The sequence below is a fragment of the Mustela nivalis genome (genome assembly GCF_964662115.1).
Source record: "Mustela nivalis genome assembly, chromosome: 11".
Taxonomy (NCBI): domain Eukaryota; kingdom Metazoa; phylum Chordata; class Mammalia; order Carnivora; family Mustelidae; genus Mustela; species Mustela nivalis.
This window is the reverse complement of record NC_139030.1, coordinates 99,995,716-100,016,002: the sequence shown is the minus strand read 5'-3', so window position 1 is coordinate 100,016,002 and position 20,287 is coordinate 99,995,716. Positions and strand designations below refer to the sequence as shown.

General features: G+C 35.7%; 1 protein-coding gene and 1 long non-coding RNA gene across 13 annotated transcripts in view; both read left to right on the top strand.

Annotated features, from left to right (window-relative positions):
• CARF (calcium responsive transcription factor) overlaps positions 1–20,287 on the top strand; it is a 78,079-nt gene that overhangs the window by 9,615 nt on the left and 48,177 nt on the right. For 10 of the 12 annotated variants that reach the window (XR_014300114.1, XR_014300115.1, XR_014300116.1 and 7 more), the window contains exons 3-5: positions 7,481–7,598; positions 9,729–9,947; positions 19,412–19,532. Coding sequence is in view for 6 of the 12 variants with exons in the window: in XM_082688865.1 (XP_082544991.1) it covers positions 7,521–7,598; positions 9,729–9,947; positions 19,412–19,532 (418 nt within the window). In the remaining 6 variants the exon portion in view is untranslated. Of the gene's footprint in view, positions 1–1,181; positions 1,241–7,480; positions 7,599–9,728; positions 9,948–19,411; positions 19,533–19,721; positions 19,789–20,287 lie in introns of those variants that run through there. The other 2 variants (XM_082688869.1, XM_082688866.1) reach the window with 2 other exon arrangements.
• Positions 9,968–11,893, top strand: LOC309843412. The gene is made up of 2 exons (XR_014300135.1): positions 9,968–10,816; positions 11,722–11,893. It is a non-coding gene; the product is annotated as an uncharacterized lncRNA (long non-coding RNA).

Sequence of the window (20,287 nt, the reverse complement as noted above, 5' to 3'; positions counted from 1 at the left end):
TCAGGTATACAACATAGCGATTTGACAATTATAAACATTATGAAATGCTTACCGTGATAAGTATAGGTACTATCTGTCTCCATTAAAAAGTTATTACAAGGGGTGCCTGGCTGGCTCAGCAGGTTAAGCCGCTGCCTTCCGCTTAGGTCATGATCCCAGGATCCTGGAATCAGGTCCCGCATCGGGCTCCTTGCTCAGCGGGGAGCCTGCTTCTCTCTCTGCCTCTCCCTGCCACTCTGCCTGCTTGTGCTCTCACTCTCTCTGACAAATAAATAAATACAATCTAAAAAAAAAAGTTATTACAATACTATTGACTAGATTCTGTGTGCTGTACTTTTTATCCTTGTGAGATACTATTTTTTTGAGAGCGAGCAAGCAGGGAGGAGGGAGAGGGAGAGAATTTTTTTTTTTTAAGATTTATTTATTATTTTAGGGAGCAAGGGAGGGGGCAGAGGAAGAGGGAGAGAGAGAATCTCAAGTAGACTGCACTCAGCACAGAACCTGACTTGGGCCTCAGTGTCACAACTCTGAGACTGTGACCTGGACTGAAACCAAGAGCTGGATGCCTAATGTGACTGAGCCATCCAGGCACCACCTGACTTGCTTCTTTTGTAACTGGAAGATGGTATCTCTTAATTCCACATGTAAGAGAGATCACGTGGTGTTTGCCTTTCTCTAGTTGTTTGTCTGTTTTCTTTAGTAAAGTGTGTACTCAAAATATTTTGCCCACTTTTTATTGGGTTGTTGTCTTATAATTGGGTTGAAACAGTTCTTTACAGAGTTGGGATATAAATTCCTTTATCAAGGGATGCCTGGGTGGCTCAGTCAGTGGAGTGTCTGCCTTCGGCTCAGGTCGTGATCCCAGGGTCCTGGGATGGAGTCCTGCGGTGGGCTCCTTGCTCGGTGGGGAGCCTCTTCTCCCTCTCCCTCTGTTGCTCTCCCTGCTTGTGCTCTCTCCATCTCTCTCTCTCTCTCTCTCCCTGTCAAATGAATACACTCTTAAAAAAAAAAAAAAAGGAGGAATATGTTTTGCAAATATTTTCTCCCAAAATGTAATGAACAAAAGTTTCATTTTGGTGAAGTCCAATTTGTAGACTTATATTTTTGTGCTTTTTGTGTCATATTTAAGATATTTTTGCCAAACCCAGAGTCACAAAGTTTTTCCCTATGATTTCTTCTAGAAGTTTTATAGTTTTATTGGCCATGATTGTTTCAAGCTGATTTTTTAATATGGTTTGAGGTAAGTGTCATTTATTGTTTTGCATATAGCTATTGTTTCAGCTCCATTTTTCGAAAAGACTGTCCTTTTTCTCTTAATTGCCTTGGCACCTTTATTGAAAAGCATTTGACTAGGAGCACCTAATTTCTACTTGAGATTCTCTCTCTCTCTGCCCCTCCCCCTGTTCTCTCTCTCTCTCTCACTCTCTCAAATAACTAAGTCTTAAAAGAAAAAAAAGCAATGACTATATATGTGAGGCTCTCTTACTGGATTCTCTGTTATGTTCATTGATCTCTTTGTCTTTACACTAATACCAAGTATCCTGATTATTTTAGTTTCATGGCAAGTCTCAATCAGAAAGTTTAAGAATTCCAATTCTGTTGTTTTTTCCCCCAAGTTTTTGGTGCTATTTTGACCTTTGAACTATTTTTTTTTTTTTTTTTAAGAGAGGGAGAGACGGAAGATGGGGCATAGGGAGAGAGAGAGAGAATCCCAAGCAGGCTCCACACCCAGCACAGAGCCTGACACCGGACTCAGTCTCGTGACTCTGAGATCATGACCTGAGCTGAAATTGAGAGTTTGGACACTTAACTGATTGAGCCACCCAGGTGCTCCCTTTATATATTCTAGACCTTATCAGAGATTTAATTTACAAATATTTCCTCCCATCTGTAGGTTGTCTTTTCATTCTTGTCATGGTGTCCTTTGCACAGATGTTTTTATTTTTTAATTTTAATTTTTATTTTTTAAAGATTTTATATATTTATTTGACAGAGATCACAAGTAGGCAGAGAGGCAGGCAGAGGAGGGTGGGAAGCAGGCTCACTGCTGAGCAGAGAGCCTGATGCGGGACTCGATCCCAGGACCCTGACATCATGACCTGAGCCGAAGGCAGAGGCTTAAAGCACTGAGCCGCCCAGGCGCCCCAAAAAGTTTTTATTTTTATAATGTCCAGTTTACCTATTTTTAATTTTGACTCTACAGTTTTTTGGTGTTCTAGCTATGAGAAGCATTGCCAAATCCAAGGTCATGAAGATTTATCCTTATATTTTCTTCCAAGAATTTTATGGTTTTAACTCTTACATTTAGGTTCTTGATCTATTTTAGGATTTTTTGTTTGTTTTTTTGTTTACCTTTTTTATATACTATGAGGTAGGGGTTCATTTTCATTATTTTGTATTTAGATATTGAGTTGTCCCAGCACCAGTTGTTGAAGAAGACTATTATTCATTTCTCACTGGATCCCTTTGGTACCCTTGTTGAAAATTATTTGACCATAGTTGTTTTGAGTTTTTTCTGGACTCTCAATTCTATTCCATTGATCCACATGTCTATCCTCAAGTCATTACTACATTCTTTTGAGTATTGTAGCTTTTTTTGTTTTTTGTTTGTTCGTTTGTTTTGAGTATTGTAGCTTTGTAGTAAGATTTGAAGAATGAGTCCTCCAACTTTGTTCTTTTTCAAGATTGTTTTGGCTGTTTAGGTTCCATGTAATTCTATATGAATTTGGCTTTTCCATAACTAAAAAAAAGACCATTGGGATTTTGATAAGGATTGCATTGAATCTCTACATTGCTTTGGATAGTATTACCATGTTCGTGTTTGCCAATTCCAGGAACACAGTATGTCTTTCCATTTATTTACATCTTTAATTTTATTCAACAGTATTTTATAGTTTTAATGTACTAGTCTTATACTTCTTGCTTAAATTTGTTTATCAGGATTTTATTCTTGTTGATAAGATTGCAAATGAATCATTTTCTTAATTTCATTTTATTTTTGGATTGCTCATTGCTACTATATAGAAATACAATGGGGGTTTTGTTTTTTTTTTTTCTTTTTAAAGATTTTATTTATTCATTTGAGACAGAGAGCATGAGCATGGGTGAGGCAGAGGAAGAGGGAGAAGCAAACTTCCCGCTGAACTGGGAGCCTAATGTGGGGCTTGATTCCAGGACCTGGAGATCATGACCTGAGAGCGGAAGGCAGATGCTTAACCATCTGAGCCACCCAGGCACCCCGCCCTTTTTTTTAGAAATATGATAGAATTTTGCATATTTATCTTATATCCTGTAACTTTGTTGAATTTTTTAGCTCTGATAGTGTTTTTGGGAATTCTTCAGGATTTTCTATATACAAGACCAAGACCATAGGCGAATAGATAGAGGTGTACGTTTGTTCTTAGTATTTTCTCATGATCTTTTTAGTTTCTGTAAGATTTTATAGACATGTCCCATTTCAATTTCTGATTCTAGTTATTAGTGTCTGTTCTTTTTTTATTGTCAGTCTCGATAAAGTTTTGTCAATTTTATCAATCTTTTTGAAGAACCAACTTTTAGATTGATTAATTCTTTGCTTTTCTATTCTTGATTTTGCTTATCTCTAATCTATATTATTTTCTTCCTTCTACTAGATTTCAATTTAGTTGGCTCTTGTTTATTTTTGAAGAATAATGTCAGGTTATTGTTTTGAGGGTTTTTTTCTTTTCTTTTTTTAAAATACAGGCCTATTTGCACTAGATTTCCCTCTGAGCATTGCTTTTCCTGCATACCATACGTTTTAATACACTGTGTTTATCTCTCATCACCCCCTCCTGAGTTACGGGTATTTTATTTAGTTCTTCAGTATTTTATTTCTATTCTTAAAACACACATATACAAAATTATAATAGCATTATTGTTATTTATACAGACAGTGTTTATTTGGATTTTTCTGAGAGTTATTAGTTTTCTAGCTTACCATTTTTCTGGCATCTCAGGATTTCCCTCTGGTATCATTTTTATTCTCTGCATTCTTTAGAAATTTCTTTCTTGTAGGATCTATTCATTGTAAATTTTCAGTTTTTAAAACCTTTTTCTTTTTAAAGATTTTATTTATTTATTTGAAAGAGAGAGAGAGAGAGAGAGCAGAAGCAGGGAGAGCAGCAGAGGAAGGGAGAGAAGCATACTCCTTGCTAAGCAGGGAGCCCAATGTGGGGCTCGATCCCACTGCGAACATGACCTGAACTGAAGGTAGACACGTAACTGACTGAGCCATCCAGGCACCCCTCAGTTTTTTAAAATCTTAAAATATCTTCCTCTCACCCTGCTTTGTGAAAGAAATCGTTTTGAGCTTATATAATCATATGCTGAGAATTAATTTTCTTTTTTTTAACATGACTTCTGCCAGTGTTGCTATTGAATAGTTTGCTATATATCTAATGTCAGTACCCCATGGGTGATCTTATCTCTTGCTTCACTTTTAGATTTTCCTTTCTTTTTAGAATTTTGTACTTCTACTACATTGGGTATAGATTTCTTTTGATTAATTTTGGTACATTTTGTACTTTATCTGTGGATTCAGTGTTGAAAAATTGTTAGCTACTATCTCCTCAAGTACTGTCAGCCAGCCGTTTTTTCTATTTCTTTTCTATTCTTCTGTGATTCCAATTATAAGTATGTTATACTTTTTCTATTTTGTTTAAGTCTCTTCATGTTTTTTATCTTCTGTTTTTCCTGTGATGAATTCTGGGTAATTTTTTAAAATATGGCTTCTAATTTAATAGTTTTTTCTACCAAATTTATTCTATTTAATGAATCCATTGGCTTACTTTTTTTTTTTTTTAAGATTTTATTTATTTATTTAACAGAGAGAGATCACAAGTAGGGAGAGAGGCGGGCAGAGAGAGGGAGGAGGAAGCAGGCACCCTGCTGAGCAGAGAGCCCGATGTGGAACTTGATCCCAGGACCCTGAGATCATGACCTGAGCCGAAGGCGCTTAACCCACTGAGCCACCCAGGCGCCCCATTTTTTTTTTTTTTTTTAATTTCTGAAAGTTCTGTTTAGTTCTCTTTCAGATTAAACTTTTCAGCCTTGTTGCTTGCTTATTCCTGTTATTCATTCAGTTTATTTCTTTGAGTTTAAAATGGTTATTTTATATTCACTGTCAGATGGTTCCAATATTTGAAGTTTAAGGAGGTGTCTGACTTTGCTGACTCTTTCTTTTGAAGGTTTATTTCCTGTGTTTTTGGCATTCTGATTATAAGCTTATATTGAATCTTGATATGAAAGGAAACTAATGCCTTAATTGGGTTTGGGTTCCTCCAAATAATAGCTCTGTTTGGTCTTACCAGAAGCTGGGCTAAACTATTGTCTCAAGATCTTTCAGGTTCCTAGTCTTATCTTGGGAATTTTAATTTCCCCTCCCCTAAGCTACTTATCCACACTCCACTTTCCCAGCCATAAAACTTGTGTGTTAGTACTGCTGTTGCAGAAATTTTCCTCTTTGCTTGTGCTTTTCACTTGGGTTTTGGCTCACAGTTTTTTTTTCTTTTTTTCTTTCTTTCTTTTTTTTTTTTTTTGGTGGGGGAGGGGATATAGACAGCAGGGAGTGGCCCTGTAACAGCTCCTAGTCACAAAGTATTTTTAGACCCACTTTCTTTTTTTTGTTTTCTAGCAAGAGAGCCTTCTATATTATCTAATCTACCATATTGCCATTAGTGGAACTTTCTGTTTTTTAAACTATGTATAAAGCATGTTATTCCTAAGTTTTATATATGTAAAAAATTCAAAATGGAACAGAACCAGAACATTATAAAATAAAATTGCCCTTAACCTGAGAGGGACCTATAGGTTTTTGGGATTTTTGTAATGAATTAGAATACAAGTGATAATTTAAAATCTTAAAAGAGAAACAACTTTAAGATATTTTAAAGTTATATATTAAAAATACGACTGATTTTTAACCTATTACAATTTATATTTGAATAGAAATATTTATAATATTTTGGAAATATGAAATGGCAAACCTTGTAGATTTTCTGAAACGGTTAATTTTACAAATGTATGTATGGGTGCTATCAAAGAAAAATATTTTCAGTGTGTTCAAATATATATACCAACTAAGTCTTAAGTACAAGGTATAAATTTAAATTATAGCATAGGGTGACTTTATTGTATATATCCTGGCTGTGATGTGGTTACATGTGTTAAAATCCATGGAACTACATAGCGAAAACAAAAAAGTAAGTTCAATTTAAAGCATGTTAATTTAAAAATAAAAACTTTCAGGATTTTTAAGAAGACTTTGTGCTGCTTTATCAAAAATAAAATTAAGTGTGTACATTCTTAAAAAGATTCTATGAAGTTTATTTTATATTACAAATTTTCTAGTGTTACTCTTCACCAGCTTTGTTTTGACCTTACTCCGGTTTTGAGATTTAAAGCATCATTACTTTCAGATAATCCAGAATCTAGTATTATATTATAGTAGGCCAGGTTTTCTGAACCTCAGCAACATTGATATCTTTGTTTTGGAGGCTGCCGTGAGCATTCCAAAATATTTAGTAGTACCCCTAGCTTCTCTCCATTAGATTCTAGTAGCACTCTTCTCTCATTTTTGACAACCAAAAATATTTCCAGGGGCGCCTGGGTGGCTCAGTGGTTTGGGCTGCTGCCTTCGGCTCGGGTCATGATCTCAGGGTCCTAGGATCGAGCCCCGCATCGGGCTCCCTGCTCCGCAGGAAGCCTGCTTCCCTCTCCCTCTCTCTCTCTCTCTCTCTGCCTGCCTCTCTGCCTACTTGTGATCTCTGTCTGTCAAATAAATAAATAAATAAATCTTTAAAAAAAAAATATTTCCAAACTTTGCCAAATATCCCAAGGGGGCAGTGTGTGTGTGTGTGTGTGTATCTGTGTGTGTGTGTCTGTGTATGGGTGTGTGTGTAAAGCCAGGTCACCACTAGAGCTAACCACTGTACCAAGCCTAAGTGGCTCAAACTTTTGGAATACATATTTATTCATTTTCAAAGTTTGTTAACCCAGTATTAGTGGTATGATGTGCATTATGGTAAGATCTGTTTGTATATAATCTGTCTACACCAAAACATCTTTTCTAAAATTATCTAATGCTACAATAGTATGTGCTCAACTCATAAAATTAAGAACCTTTATTTGCATTAAATCTTTATAAAATGAGAATTTTAGAAGTATTTGAAAGGGTGAAAAGTACCTGTCCTGTAACAACAATCTTAATTAACCAGTATATGAGTTTAATCAAGGGTAAGATAAAGAAACTACATAATGGTAATCTTTGTTTTGGCCTGAATGTGTTCTGGTGACTTGGCAAGTCATTTAACAAAAATGTTTATTTTCTTAATCTATAGAATGGAAATTATTTAACCTGAATAGTATGGGTTAACACAGTAGGAGAAATGTGAGATTTATTTAAGACAAACATTCCATAAAAATGTTAAGTGCTTTCATCAGATACTTACATTTTTTTCAGCTATTAACTAATAGAAGAAAATGGAATTGAATATACCAGCATGGAACAATCTAACGATTCCCTAAGAGTCAACCATAATGATTCTGAAGAATCAAAAACAGATTCTCAAGTATATGAGGTAAGAATTTAACTGGGAACTTTTTTCCATTCCATTTAACAACTTCTATATTTTTTTAAGGTTTTATTTATTTATTTGATGGATAACACAAGCATGGAAAGTGGCAGGCAGAGGGAGAGAGAGTGGCAGGCAGAGGGAGAGAGAGAAGCCTTATGTGGGGCTTGATCCCCGGACCCTAGGATCATGATCTGATCCAAAGGCAGATGCTTAACCAACTGAGCCACCCAGGTGCCCCCATTTAATAACTTTTCAATGTATAAGAAATAGTATTATATTTAATTTTATTCAAGAAACAATTTATCGGGACGCCTGGGTGGCTCAGTTGGTTAAGCAGCTGCCTTCGGCTCAGGTCATGATCCCAGCGTCCTGGGATCGAGTCCCGCATCGGGCTCCTTGCTTGGCAGGGAGCCTGCTTCTCCCTCTGCCTCTGCCTGCCATTCTGTCTGCCTGTGCTTGCTCTCTCGCCCTCTCTCTCTGATAAATAAATAAAATCTTAAAAAAAAAAAATAAATAAAATAAAGGCAGAAAACTTGTTTAAAAAAAAAAAAAAAGAAACAATTTATCCACAATTCTATCATACACTTAACTTTATGATATAGAGCTTTACTTAAAAGTAAAGCTTTTTTTTTTTTTTTTTAATTTGACAGAGATCACAAGTTGGCAGAGAGAGAGGAAAGCAGGCTCCCTACTGAGCAGAGAGCCCGGTGCAGGGCTTGATCTCAGGACCCTGAGATCATGACCTGAGCTGAAGGCAGATGCTTAACCCACTGAGTCACCCAGGTGCACCAAAAGTAAAGCTTTTACTTAAAAGCTCTATTATAAAAATTCTATATTCTTAAAATCTATATATAAAGAAAAATCTGTGTTTTGAATTATATATCATGACTTCAGGATGTGTTCCCATGGACAATTTTATTTCAATACGATTGAAATAAAATATAAAAATCAACAATTTCGGTTTAGAACAGCTTTCTGTCTATTTCAGTCTGTGTGAATTGACTCTTGTGAAAAATGAAGTGAATAACTGAGAAATGAATCTTTCCATTTTTATTATGGCTTTCTATTTATTTTACTTTAAATTCCCATTAATTAACATATTAGTTTCAGGTATATAATATATTGGTTCAACTGTTTTATACATCACCAAGTGCTCATCACAAGTGCACTCCTGGGTGCCTGGGTGGCTCAGTCTAATGTTGGGCATCTGACTGTTCATCTCAGCTCAGGTCTTGATCTCAGGGTTGTTAGTTTGGGCCCTGCATTGGCCATGGAACCTCCTTTAACAAAGTGTAAAAACAAAAACAAAAAAAATTGTAAAAACAAACAAAAACCCAAAAAATCCCCCCAAACAAGTACATTCCTTAATCCCCATCTCCTATTTAACCTGTCCACCCCACCTCCCCACCCCCTGCTCTAGTAATCATCAGTATGTTCTCTTTTATTAATAGTCTGTTTCTTGATTTTCTCTCTTTCTCTTTATCCCTTTCCTCATTTGTTTATTTCTTAAATTCCATATATGAGTGAAATCATATGGTATTTCTCTTTCTTTGACTGACTTCACTTAGCATTATACTTTCTAGCTCCATCCATGTTGTTGCACATGGCAAGATGTCATTCTTTTTTTTTATGGCTGAATAATATTCCATTGTGTCTTATAGCACATCTTCATCAATTCATACCACATCCATTCATCAATCATTGGATACTTAGGCTGTTTCCATAATTCGGTTATTGTAAATAATGCTGCTGTATAAACATACGGGTTCATGTATCCCTTTGAATTAATGTTTTTGTATTTTCTGATAAATACCCAGTATTGTGATTACTAGATCATAAGGTAGTTATATTTTTAATTTTGTGAGGAACCTCCATACTGTTTCCACAGTGGCTAATAAACATTCTTTGTTTTGTGGTGTGTGTTTTTTTTTTTTTTTTTTTAGAACATTATGGGCTCCGGGCTGGTTCAATTGATAGAGCCTGCTACTCTTGGGGTTGTGAATTTGAGTCCCATGTTGGGTGTAGAGATTACTTAAAACCTTAAAAAAAAATTTTTTTTTTTTTTAATTTAAAAGATACAAATTGTGACATATTTTACAAACACCCTTAGTGCTTTTTTTTTCTTTACAAAAGCATCTAACCTGCATGGACTCCAGGGATCCTTCCTTTGGACAGAATGGTTCTCCTAGAGTTTTACCCATCACCTCTCATGAAGCAGATAATTCACTCACATCACAGAATATACCAGGGCAGACACAGACTCTTTCTGCAGAACAATTCCATCTAGTGGACCAAAATAAGCAACCTATTCAATATGAACTCCAGTCATTGGGGGATTCTAATGCACAAATGGTGAGTGTATTTCATAAATAATCAGTTTTATGCTATTTAGCAAAATGTATTAACCTTACTAGATGACCTTAATTTCTTGAAACTGTTGACTTGCGTTGCTTTGAAAATACTGTTTCCATGACGTTCATTTTAATGTTACCTGAAGATTTTAAAAGATTTCATTTTAGGATTACTAATAGAATGTAAAACTACTTCCCAGTCACTAGGTCTAGGTACACTGTTATTTTGAGATCAGTTGGAAATGTATCATAATATGTGACTAGTGCCAGAGTTTACATGTAACTTACATTTATTTTTGTGTATGCATTTGACTGAACTCAAGGTTATTGCTTTATCCATCTCTCAGTCACTAACTTGCATGCCACAGGTTGGTATGCCTTCTTGACGCAAAAGAAAACAATGGAAATAGCAGTGGTATACTGGCAATTAGACATAGCTTCGCTGATGTAGATACGTATGTGTCATGTAAGTAACAGTGCATAAAAGGTGAAAATGCTGCTTTAAATTGTTTCTGAAATATTCATGGCCAAGTTTGAGTAGAAGAAATAAAAGATGGTTTGTTGGAAATTAAAGAGAATTATTGAGAAAAACTTCGTTTCTCTCTAATAAGAATATCTTTACATTAAAAAAAAAGAATATCTTTACATTAATAATACGAAGAATAACATATGTCTTGTTTACCTGTTTTCCAAATTTTCTGCAATGGGTATTAATTACATAATAGAATTATTTTATTTTTATTTTTTTTAAAAGGTTTTATTTATTTGACAGAGAAATCACAAGTAGGCAAAGAGGGAGGAAGCAGGCTCCCTGCTGAGCCTGTTGGGGTATTCGATCCAAGGACCCTGAGATCATGACCTGAGCTAAAGGTAGACACTTAACCAACTGAGCCACTCAAGCACCTTAGTGAATTATTTCAAAGACAGTAATCTGATTGTACATCTCTAACAAGATATAATCTAGAAACAAAATGTGTAAACTTTCAATGAATTTAATATTAATAATAATCTTAGTATTGTTATTCTGCAGCTATTATATATCAAGTATAGAACAAAGCATATAAATATTTTAAATCTATAGAATCAGTAGGATGATGCCCCTATTTTCTTCCTGACACTGCTTGTTTGCACCTTCTCTATTTTTTCTTGAACAGTCTTATAAGATGTGTATTAATTTTATTAGTCACTTATAAAGATTTTATTTATTTATTTATTTATTTATTTGTCAGAGGGAGAGCACAAGCAGGCAGAGAGGCAGGCAGAAAGAGAGGAGAAAGCAGGCTCCCTGCTGAGCAGAGAGTCCGATGCAGGGCTAGATCCCAGGACCCTGGAATCATGACCTGAGCCGAAGGCAGAGGCTGTAACCACTGAGCCACCCAGGCACCCTAAGAGCAATTTTAGATTCAAAGCAAAACTAAGGGCGCCTGGGTGGCTCAGTGGGTTAAGCCGCTGCCTTCGGCTCAGGTCATGATCTCAGGGTCCTGGGATCGAGTCCCGCATCGGGCTCTCTGCTCAGCAGGGAGCCTGCTTCTTCCTCTCTCTCTCTCTCTGCCTGCCTCCATGCCTACTTGTGATCTCTCTCTGTCAAATAAATAAATAAAATCTTAAAAAAAAACAAAAAACAAAAAAAAAACAAAGCAAAACTGAGCAGAAGTATAGTGATGCTTAAAAAAACCCCTGCCCCTATACATGCATAGTCTTTCTCATTTTCAAGATCTCCCACCATATGGAGCTTTTTTTAAAAAAAATTTTCTTGGGACGCCTGGGTGGCTCAGTTGGTTGGACGACTGCCTTCGGCTCAGGTCATGATCCCAGAGTCCCGGGATCGAGTCCCGCATCCGGCTCCCAGCTCCAAGGGGAGTCTGCTTCTCTCTCTGACCTTCTCCTCGCTCATGTTCTCTCTCACTGTGTCTCTCTCAAATAAATAAATAAAATCTTAAAAAAAAATTTTTTTCTTTAATGTGATTTTTTTTTTTGATGTAGAAGTTATCAAGGAAGTAGTAAAGATTCTGTAGTGGGTGAATCTGCAACAAATGAAGAGGTTTTAAAGTGAAGCAGGGATGGTATTTTTGGATTTATCAGATATATCGTACAGTACACAAAGAGCCCAGTAAATATAACTACTTATTAGTCAAGGTTTTCTGATAATACTTATGGTCTGCCTCAAATAGAATGCATTGCAACAGGTGACTTTTCAAAACTTTGATTTCATAACGAAGATTAACTTTCTTTTAAAATAGGAAAAGTAATATTATTGTCACTGTTATCAAATTACATGAACTGAAAATAGTTTTCTAGGTACCAGGTAGAAGGAAGCTATGGGAGGAGAAAGCTAAGGAAGGGGAAAGTAGAGGAGGCTCTCCTCCACTCTACATTGGAAGCATATTTCCAAAAGTTTGAGGTATTCCACAGATCATTCTTAATTATGAAATTTTCATATGAGTAAATAAATTATAAATATATGTGTTTTATTTGGATTTAGTAGATTTATTTTCTAAGAATGAATGGAATATTTTTTTACAAGTATTTGATCTTATTTAAGGAGAAAGGAATTTAAAAACCATGTTATTACTGTTGCCTTTTAAAGCCCAGCAATATTTCTTGTATTGTTTTTGTCTTCTTTTAGGTTAAGTAAAATCATCAGATAATGGGAAGCAGTATAGAATAGTTGTTTGAATTTGGGTTTGAATTTCAACTCACCACCCTATCTTGCATGAGTTGTGTAACCTCTTATGACAGTCTCCTCAAGTATAAAATGTATATACTTGATTTACATATGATAGGGAATAAATACAATAATGCATGTAAAGTCTTGCCATTTAGTATGCATTCAACAAACGTCAAGCAATTATTGTCATCAGAGTTTACAGTTACTTTTTCATGATGAAGTGATAAGAGTTATGGCAAGGTATTTTTATCTTAAGAAACTTGATAAACTTTGGGGGGGGGAAACAATTACTAGTCTTAATTTCTGAGAAATGTTTACAGTAATTGTCCCTAAAGCATCTACTTCATTGAAATGTTTTTCAAATTTAATTTTTTTTTAATTAAAATTTTTTTCCAATGACCCTCTTAAAACTAGAGCTGCACTCTCTGTCACACATCAGTAATGTTTTCATGTTTTATAAAACAGAAAGGCTGTCTTACCTCCAGGCCGGAGAATGGGAGGCTGCCATTTTTCATTTCTGTCCTCCAGGGCTCTACAGAAAGTGTTCAGGGAACAAAAGAGCTCCTGAGAGCAAACAGTAGATTACTTAGCCTGGCCCCTGGCAAGGGCAGTGCAATTCCACCTCGGGCAAAGACATTTGAGAATCACCCCAGAAGATCAGCAAGAACATCCAGCCAAGACCAAGCTCACTGATCAAGGAGGACAGTGGAATTCCAGAGGAAGAGAAAGCAAAGCATGGAATTCATGGCTTTCACCTCATGATTCTTTAGTCTTGCAAAGTTAATTAAATTTATTTTATTTAATTTTTTCTTATTCTAATTTTATTTAATGTGTCCTCTTTCCTCTTTTAAGGTTTTTAAATTAGTTTATCTTAACAATACTTTCTTTAAAAAAAACTTTTTAAACCTTTATTATTGTAGTCATATTTTATCTTTATCCTTCATAGTATCTATATTTTTTGTATACATAAAGGGTTTTTTCTTATACAAAAATTTTGGGATACAGTTTCTTCCAATAGATCAAAATATACCCTAAATATAGGATACGGCTTTGATATGGTCTCCAGCCTGAGCAAATTCTCTCCTCTTTCTTTTTCCAACCAACTTATCTTATCAATTCCTTGTTTAGAATTCTTTTTTTATTTTCATCTTTATAGTCATATTCCGTTCCTTCTCATGTTTGTTCTTATTTTGATGTATATATATATAAGTTTTTCTTTCTTTAAAAATTTTGGGAGGTAGTTTCTTTTAAGAGACCAAAATACACCCAAATCAAGTGGGTGGCTCTGTTCTATTCACCAGTCTATCATATAGTTTAAAAAAAAATTTTTTTTTTTATAAATTTCTTTTTACCCCTTTTCTTCTTCCCCGATTTGGGGTCTCTTCTGATTTGGTTAGCGTACATTTTTCTGGGGTCTTTGCCACCCTTTTAGTGTTTCATTCTCTCCTTCATATATTCTTCTCTGGGTAAAATGAAAAGGCGGGAAAAACTCACCACACACAAAAAAAGAACAAGAGGCAGTACCAAAGGCTAGGGACCTAATCAGTATGGACATTGGTAAAATGTCAGATCGAGAGTTCAGAATGATGATTTTCAAGGTGTTACCTGGGATCCAAACAGGCATGGAAGATATTAGAGAAACCCTGTCTAAAGAAATAAAAGCCCTTTCTGGAGAAATAAAAGAATTAAAATCTAACCAAGCTGAGATCAAAAAAGCTATTAATTAGGTGCCATAAAAAATGGAGGCTCTTACTGTTAGGATAAATGAGGCAGAAGAGAGAATCACTGACAAAGAAGACCAAATGACAGAGAATAAAGAAGCTGAGCAAAAGAGAGACAAACAACTACTGGACCATGAGGGAAGAATTTGAGAGATAAGTGATATCATAAGACGAAACAATATTAGAAGAATTGGGATTCCAGAAGAAGAAGAAAGAGAGAGGGGCCAGAATGTATATTGGAGTGGACTATAACAGAGAATTTCCCTAATACGGCAAAGAGAGCAAGCATCAATATCCAGGAGGCACAGAGAACGCACCCTCCCCCCAAAATCAATAAGAATAGGTCTATATCCCGTCATCTAATAGTAACACTTACAAGTCTTAGTGACAAAAAGAAAATCCTGAAAGCAGCTCAGGGCAAGAAGTCTGTAACATACAATGGTATCATACTCAAAATAATTGAATCTGCTAAATCATACTCAAAGGGTCTGTCCAACAATAAGAGCTAACAATTTTAACTGTCTGTTCCCCTAAAATGGGAGCAGCCAACTATATAAACCAATTAATAACAAAATTAAAGAAACACTTGACAATAATACAATAATAGTAGGGGATTTTAACGCCCCCCCCCCCCCCGCCTCACTGAAATGGACAGATCATCCAAGGAAAAGATCAACAAGGGAATAAAGACCTTAAATGACACACTGGACCAGATGGACATAACAGATATATTCAGAGCATTCCATCCCAAAGCAACAATACACATTCTTTTCTGGTGCTCATGGAACATTCTCCAGAATAGATCACATACTGGGTCATAAATCAGGTCTCAACTGGTACCGAAAGACGAATCATTCCCTGCGTATTCTCAGACCCCAGTGCTCTGAAACTAGAACTCAATCACAAGAGGAAAGTTGGAAAGAACTCAAATACACGGAGACTAAAGAGCATCCTTCTAAAGAATGAATGGGTCAACCAGGAAATTAAAGAAGAATTGAAAAAATTCATGGAAACAAATGATAATGAAAACACAGCTGTTCAAAATCTGTGGGACACAGCAAAGGTGGTCCTGAGAAGAAAATATATAGCCATACAAGTCTTTCTTAAGAAACAAGGTCTCAGGTACACAGCCTAACCCTATTCCCAAAGGAGCTGGAGAAAGAACAGCAAAGAAAGCCTAAACCCAGCAGGAGAAGAGAAATAAAGATCACAGCAGAAATCAGTGAAATAGAAACTGAAAGAATGAGAGAACAAATCAATGAAACTAGGAGCTGGTTCTTTGAAAGAATTAGTAAGATTGTTAAACTCCTGGCCAAACTTATCAAAAAGAAAAGAGAAAGGACCCAAATAGTAAAAATCATGAATGAAAGAGGAGAGATGACCACCAACACCAAAGAAATAAAAAGTATTGGAACATATTATGAGCAACTGTACACCAGCAAGTCTGACAATCTGGAAGAAATGGCTGAATTCATAGAGATACATAATCTACCAAAACTGAACCAGGAAGAAACAGACCCATAATCAGTAAGGAGATTGAAGCAGTCATCAAAAATCTCCCAACAAACAAGAGACCAGGGCCAAATGGTTTCCCAGGGGAATTCTACCAAACATTTAAAGAAGAAATAATACCTATTCTCCTGAAACTGTTCCAGAAACCAGAAATGGAAGGAAAACTTTCAAACTCATTTTATGAGGCCACATTATCTTGATCCCAAAACCAGACAGAGACCCCATCAAAAAGAATTACAGACCAAAATCCTAGATATTGGTAGTAGGATACCGGCCAGTAGGATCCAATAGTACATTGAAAGGATTATTCACCACAACCAAGTGGGATTTATTCCAGGGCTGCAAGGTTGGTTCAACATTCGTAAATCAGTCAATGTGATATAGTACATTAAGAAAAGAAAGGAAAGAACCATATGATATTCTCAATAGATGCAGAAAAAGCATTTGACAAAGTACAGCATCCTTTCTAGATCAAAACTCTTCAAAGTATAGGGATAGAAGGTACATACCTCAATGTATTCAAAGCCATCTAGGAAAAACCCACCATGAATATCATTCTCAGTGGAGACAAAATGAGAGCTTTTCTGCTAAGGTCAAGAATACAGCAGGGATGTCCGCTATCACCACTGCTATTCAACATAGTACTAGGAATCCTACCCTCAGCAATCAGACAACAAAAAGAAATTAAAGGCACCCAAATTAGCAAAGTAGAAGTCAAACTATCACTCTTTGCAGATGATATGATACTTTATGTGGAAAACCCAAAAGACTCCACTCCAAAACTGCTAGACCTTGTACAGGAATTCAGTAAAGTGTCAGGATATAAAATCTATGCACAGAAATCAGTTGCATTTCTATTCACCAACAACAAGACAAAAGAAAGAGAAATGAAGGAGTCAATCCCATTTACAATTGCACCCAAAACCGTAAGATACCTAGGAATAAACCTAACCAAAGACGCAAAGAATCTGTACTCAGAAAACTATTAAGTACTCATGAAAGAAATTGAGGAAGACACAAAGAAATGGAAAAATGTTCCATGCTCATGGATTGGAAGCACAAATATTGTGCAAATGTCTATGCTAACTAATGCAACCTACACATATAATGCAATCCCTATCAAAATACTACCTTTTTTTTTTTTCAAAAAAATGAAACAAATAAACCTAAAGTTTATATGGAACCAGAAAAGACCTTGAATAGCCAGAGGAATGTTGAAAAATAAAGCTAAAGTTGGTGGCATCACAATTCCAGACTTCAAGCTCTATTACAAAGCTGTCATCATCAAGACAGTATGGTACTGGCACAAAAACAGACACATAGATGAATGGAACAGAATAGAGAGCCCAGAAATAGATCTTCAACAGATGGTGTTGGGAAAATTGGACAGCCACATGCAGAAAAATGAAACTGGACCATTTGCTTACACCACGCATGAAAATAAGACCCAAAATGGATGAAAGACCTCAGTGTGAGAAAGGAATCCATCAAAATCCTTAAGGAGAACACAGGCACCAACCTCTTTGACCTCAGCCACAGCAACTTCTTCCTAGAAACATCGCCAAAGGCAAGGGAAGCAAGGGCAAAAATGAACTATTGGGACTTCATCAAGATCATAAGCTTTTGCACAGCAAAGGAAACAGTCAACAAAACCAAAAGGAAACTGACAGAATGGGAGAAGATATTCGGGAATGACATATCAGAAAAGGGCTAGTATCCAAAATCTATAAAGAACTTATCAAACTCAATAGTCAAAGAATAATCCAATCGAGAAATAGGCAGAGGATATGAATAGACATTTCTGCAAAGACGTCCAGGTGGCCAACAGAATCATGAAAAAGTGCTCCACATCACTTGGCATCAGGGAAATACAAATCAAAACCACAATGAGATACCACCTCACACCAGTTAGAATGGCTAAAATTAACAAAAAAAACGACAGATGCTGGTAAGGATGCAAAGAAAAGGGGAGCCCTCCTACCCTGTAGGTGGGAATGCAAGCTGGTGCAGCCACTCTGGAAAACAGCATGGAGGTTCCTCAAAAAGTTGAAGCAATCGCACTACTGGGTATTTACCCTAAAGATACAAATGTAGTGATACGAAGGGGCGTGTGCACCCGAATGTTTATAGCAGCAATGTCCACAATTGCCAAAGTGTGGAAAGAACCTAGATGTCCATCAACAGATGAATGGATAAAGATGTGGTATATATATATACAATGGAATACTATGCAACCATCAAAAGAAATGACATCTTGCCATTTGCAATGACATGAATGGAACTAGAGGGTATTATGCTGAGCAAAATAAGTCAATCAGAGAAAAGCAATTATATGATCTCCCTGATATAAGGAATTTGAGAGGCAACGTGGGGGGGGTATAAGGGGTAGGGGAGGAAAAAATGAAACAAGCTGGGATCGGGAGGGAGACAAAGCATAAGAGACTCAATGTCACAAAACAAACTCAGGCTTGCTCGGGGGAGGTGGTATGGAGAGGGTGTTTGGGTTATGGACATTGGGGAGGGTGTGCACTATGGTCAGAGCTGTGAAGTGTGTAAGCCTTATGATTCACAGACTGGTACCCCTGGGGCAAATAAAATATGTTAATTTTAAAAATTTAATTTAAAAAAGGCCCTCTTGGTAAGTGTGTTGGAATGATTACAAAGAATTACTTGAATAAGAATTGAGGCTCTGACCTTGGGTAAAACAGTTACACTGTGTCAATAGAAGAGTAATATGTTAGGTAATAAAGTGTACAGGGTGTCCAAAAAGTCTGGAAATTTAAGATAAACTTGTCTTCAAATGGAGGACACGTATTGCATGGAGCACTGGATGTGGTACATAAACAATTTTTGAACACTGAGAAAAAATAAATTAAATTTTAAAAAATATATTAGTTTTGTTTTTCAAATGTTGGGCTCAAAATCGTTTTTTGTTTTTTTTTTTTCCCAGCTTTAGACACCCTTTTAGTTGACAGTTCTCTAAATTTAAGGTAATAGATTCAATGTTAAGCTGAAGGAAAAAATAGAAATAATAAACATAATTTTTTTTATATTTTCAGACTTTTGGGGCATTCTTTGGTATTCCTTATGGACCAAGACAGAATATATAAAAATTCAAAGATATAAAAATAAATTCTGTTTAATTAGACATCTAACAAGATACAGTGTGAGATACGAATGAAAGTGACATAAAATACAGAACAAATGACTACCACACAAATAATCCAAACACATAGGGATATAATACAGTAAGTAGAAAAAAAGCAAATACATTAAGTCCTGTGAGATTCTTGTTCACATTACTAAGTAATTAGACCTCATACATGTGTAATGATTAAGACCATAGGTGGTTAAGATCATAGGACACAGAGTCAAACTACCTGTTTTGAATCCTAGCTTTAACACTTACCAGCTCCGAAAGAGTACCTCAGTGTTTTCATCTACAAAATGAGGGAAATAATAGTATCTACCATACAGATAGGCATGTCTTTAATCATTTATTTAGTAATAATTGTGTTAAAGCATTGTTGGCTTATGCATTTGATTTCTTTCTTAATGTTCAAGATGATTGTTGCCAACCCCTCAGAAAATGGACAGGTGCTGCGTGTAATTCCATCTACACAGACAGGAATGGCACAAGTGATTGTACCTCAGGGGCAGCTTGTGGATGTGAATAGTCCTCAGGGTGAGTAATCATGGGATATATGGGATTTAAGAATGTTTTAAAGAACAGATATATATATATATATCAGAAAATCACCTCATGAAAGTCCGTGCTAAAATCGATCTCTTTGGGTAAGGTTGTGAACTGAATAATTAGAAAAAGTTTCTTAGCCCAAATAAATTTCAAGTTCATTTTTCAACTCCTGTCTAGGTTAGCTGTCTATTTCATTTTGGAATTCTGTGAAGCTGGTTGACTCTTGCTTCCTCCCAAATGACCAGTGAGCATAAAATAAATTCTTTTTAATTATAATAACAGTAATAACAGCTACAATAACAAGATTATAGTGCTAATAGTTACTGGAGAAATTATTATATTTGTATTTTTATCAATATTGTTGTTAGCCATGTGATTCATTACTCTTTTATTTAACTATTTTTTTCATCCTCTTTGCTCTTCTTTTTTTCCTTCAGACTCAGAAAGGAGAATCATGCTCCCCATTTTTTTTTACTCTTTCTTAACCTATTGATAATATTCCTGTTAGTTCTTTTCTTTTACTTTTTTTCCTTTTCTATCTAATACCATTGCTACATTGTTTCATCGTTCATTCATAGCTAATGATTTAGAATAGATATTTTTACCTTAGTGATATGGTTCTTCGCCTTTGTTAATAGTTAAAACTTAAGGGGAAAAACAGTTTGAAGACAAAATGAAAAACATGGTATAAAAATGAAAAAAAAAAGAGTCTGATACTAACGATGTATTATATGCTGGCTAGT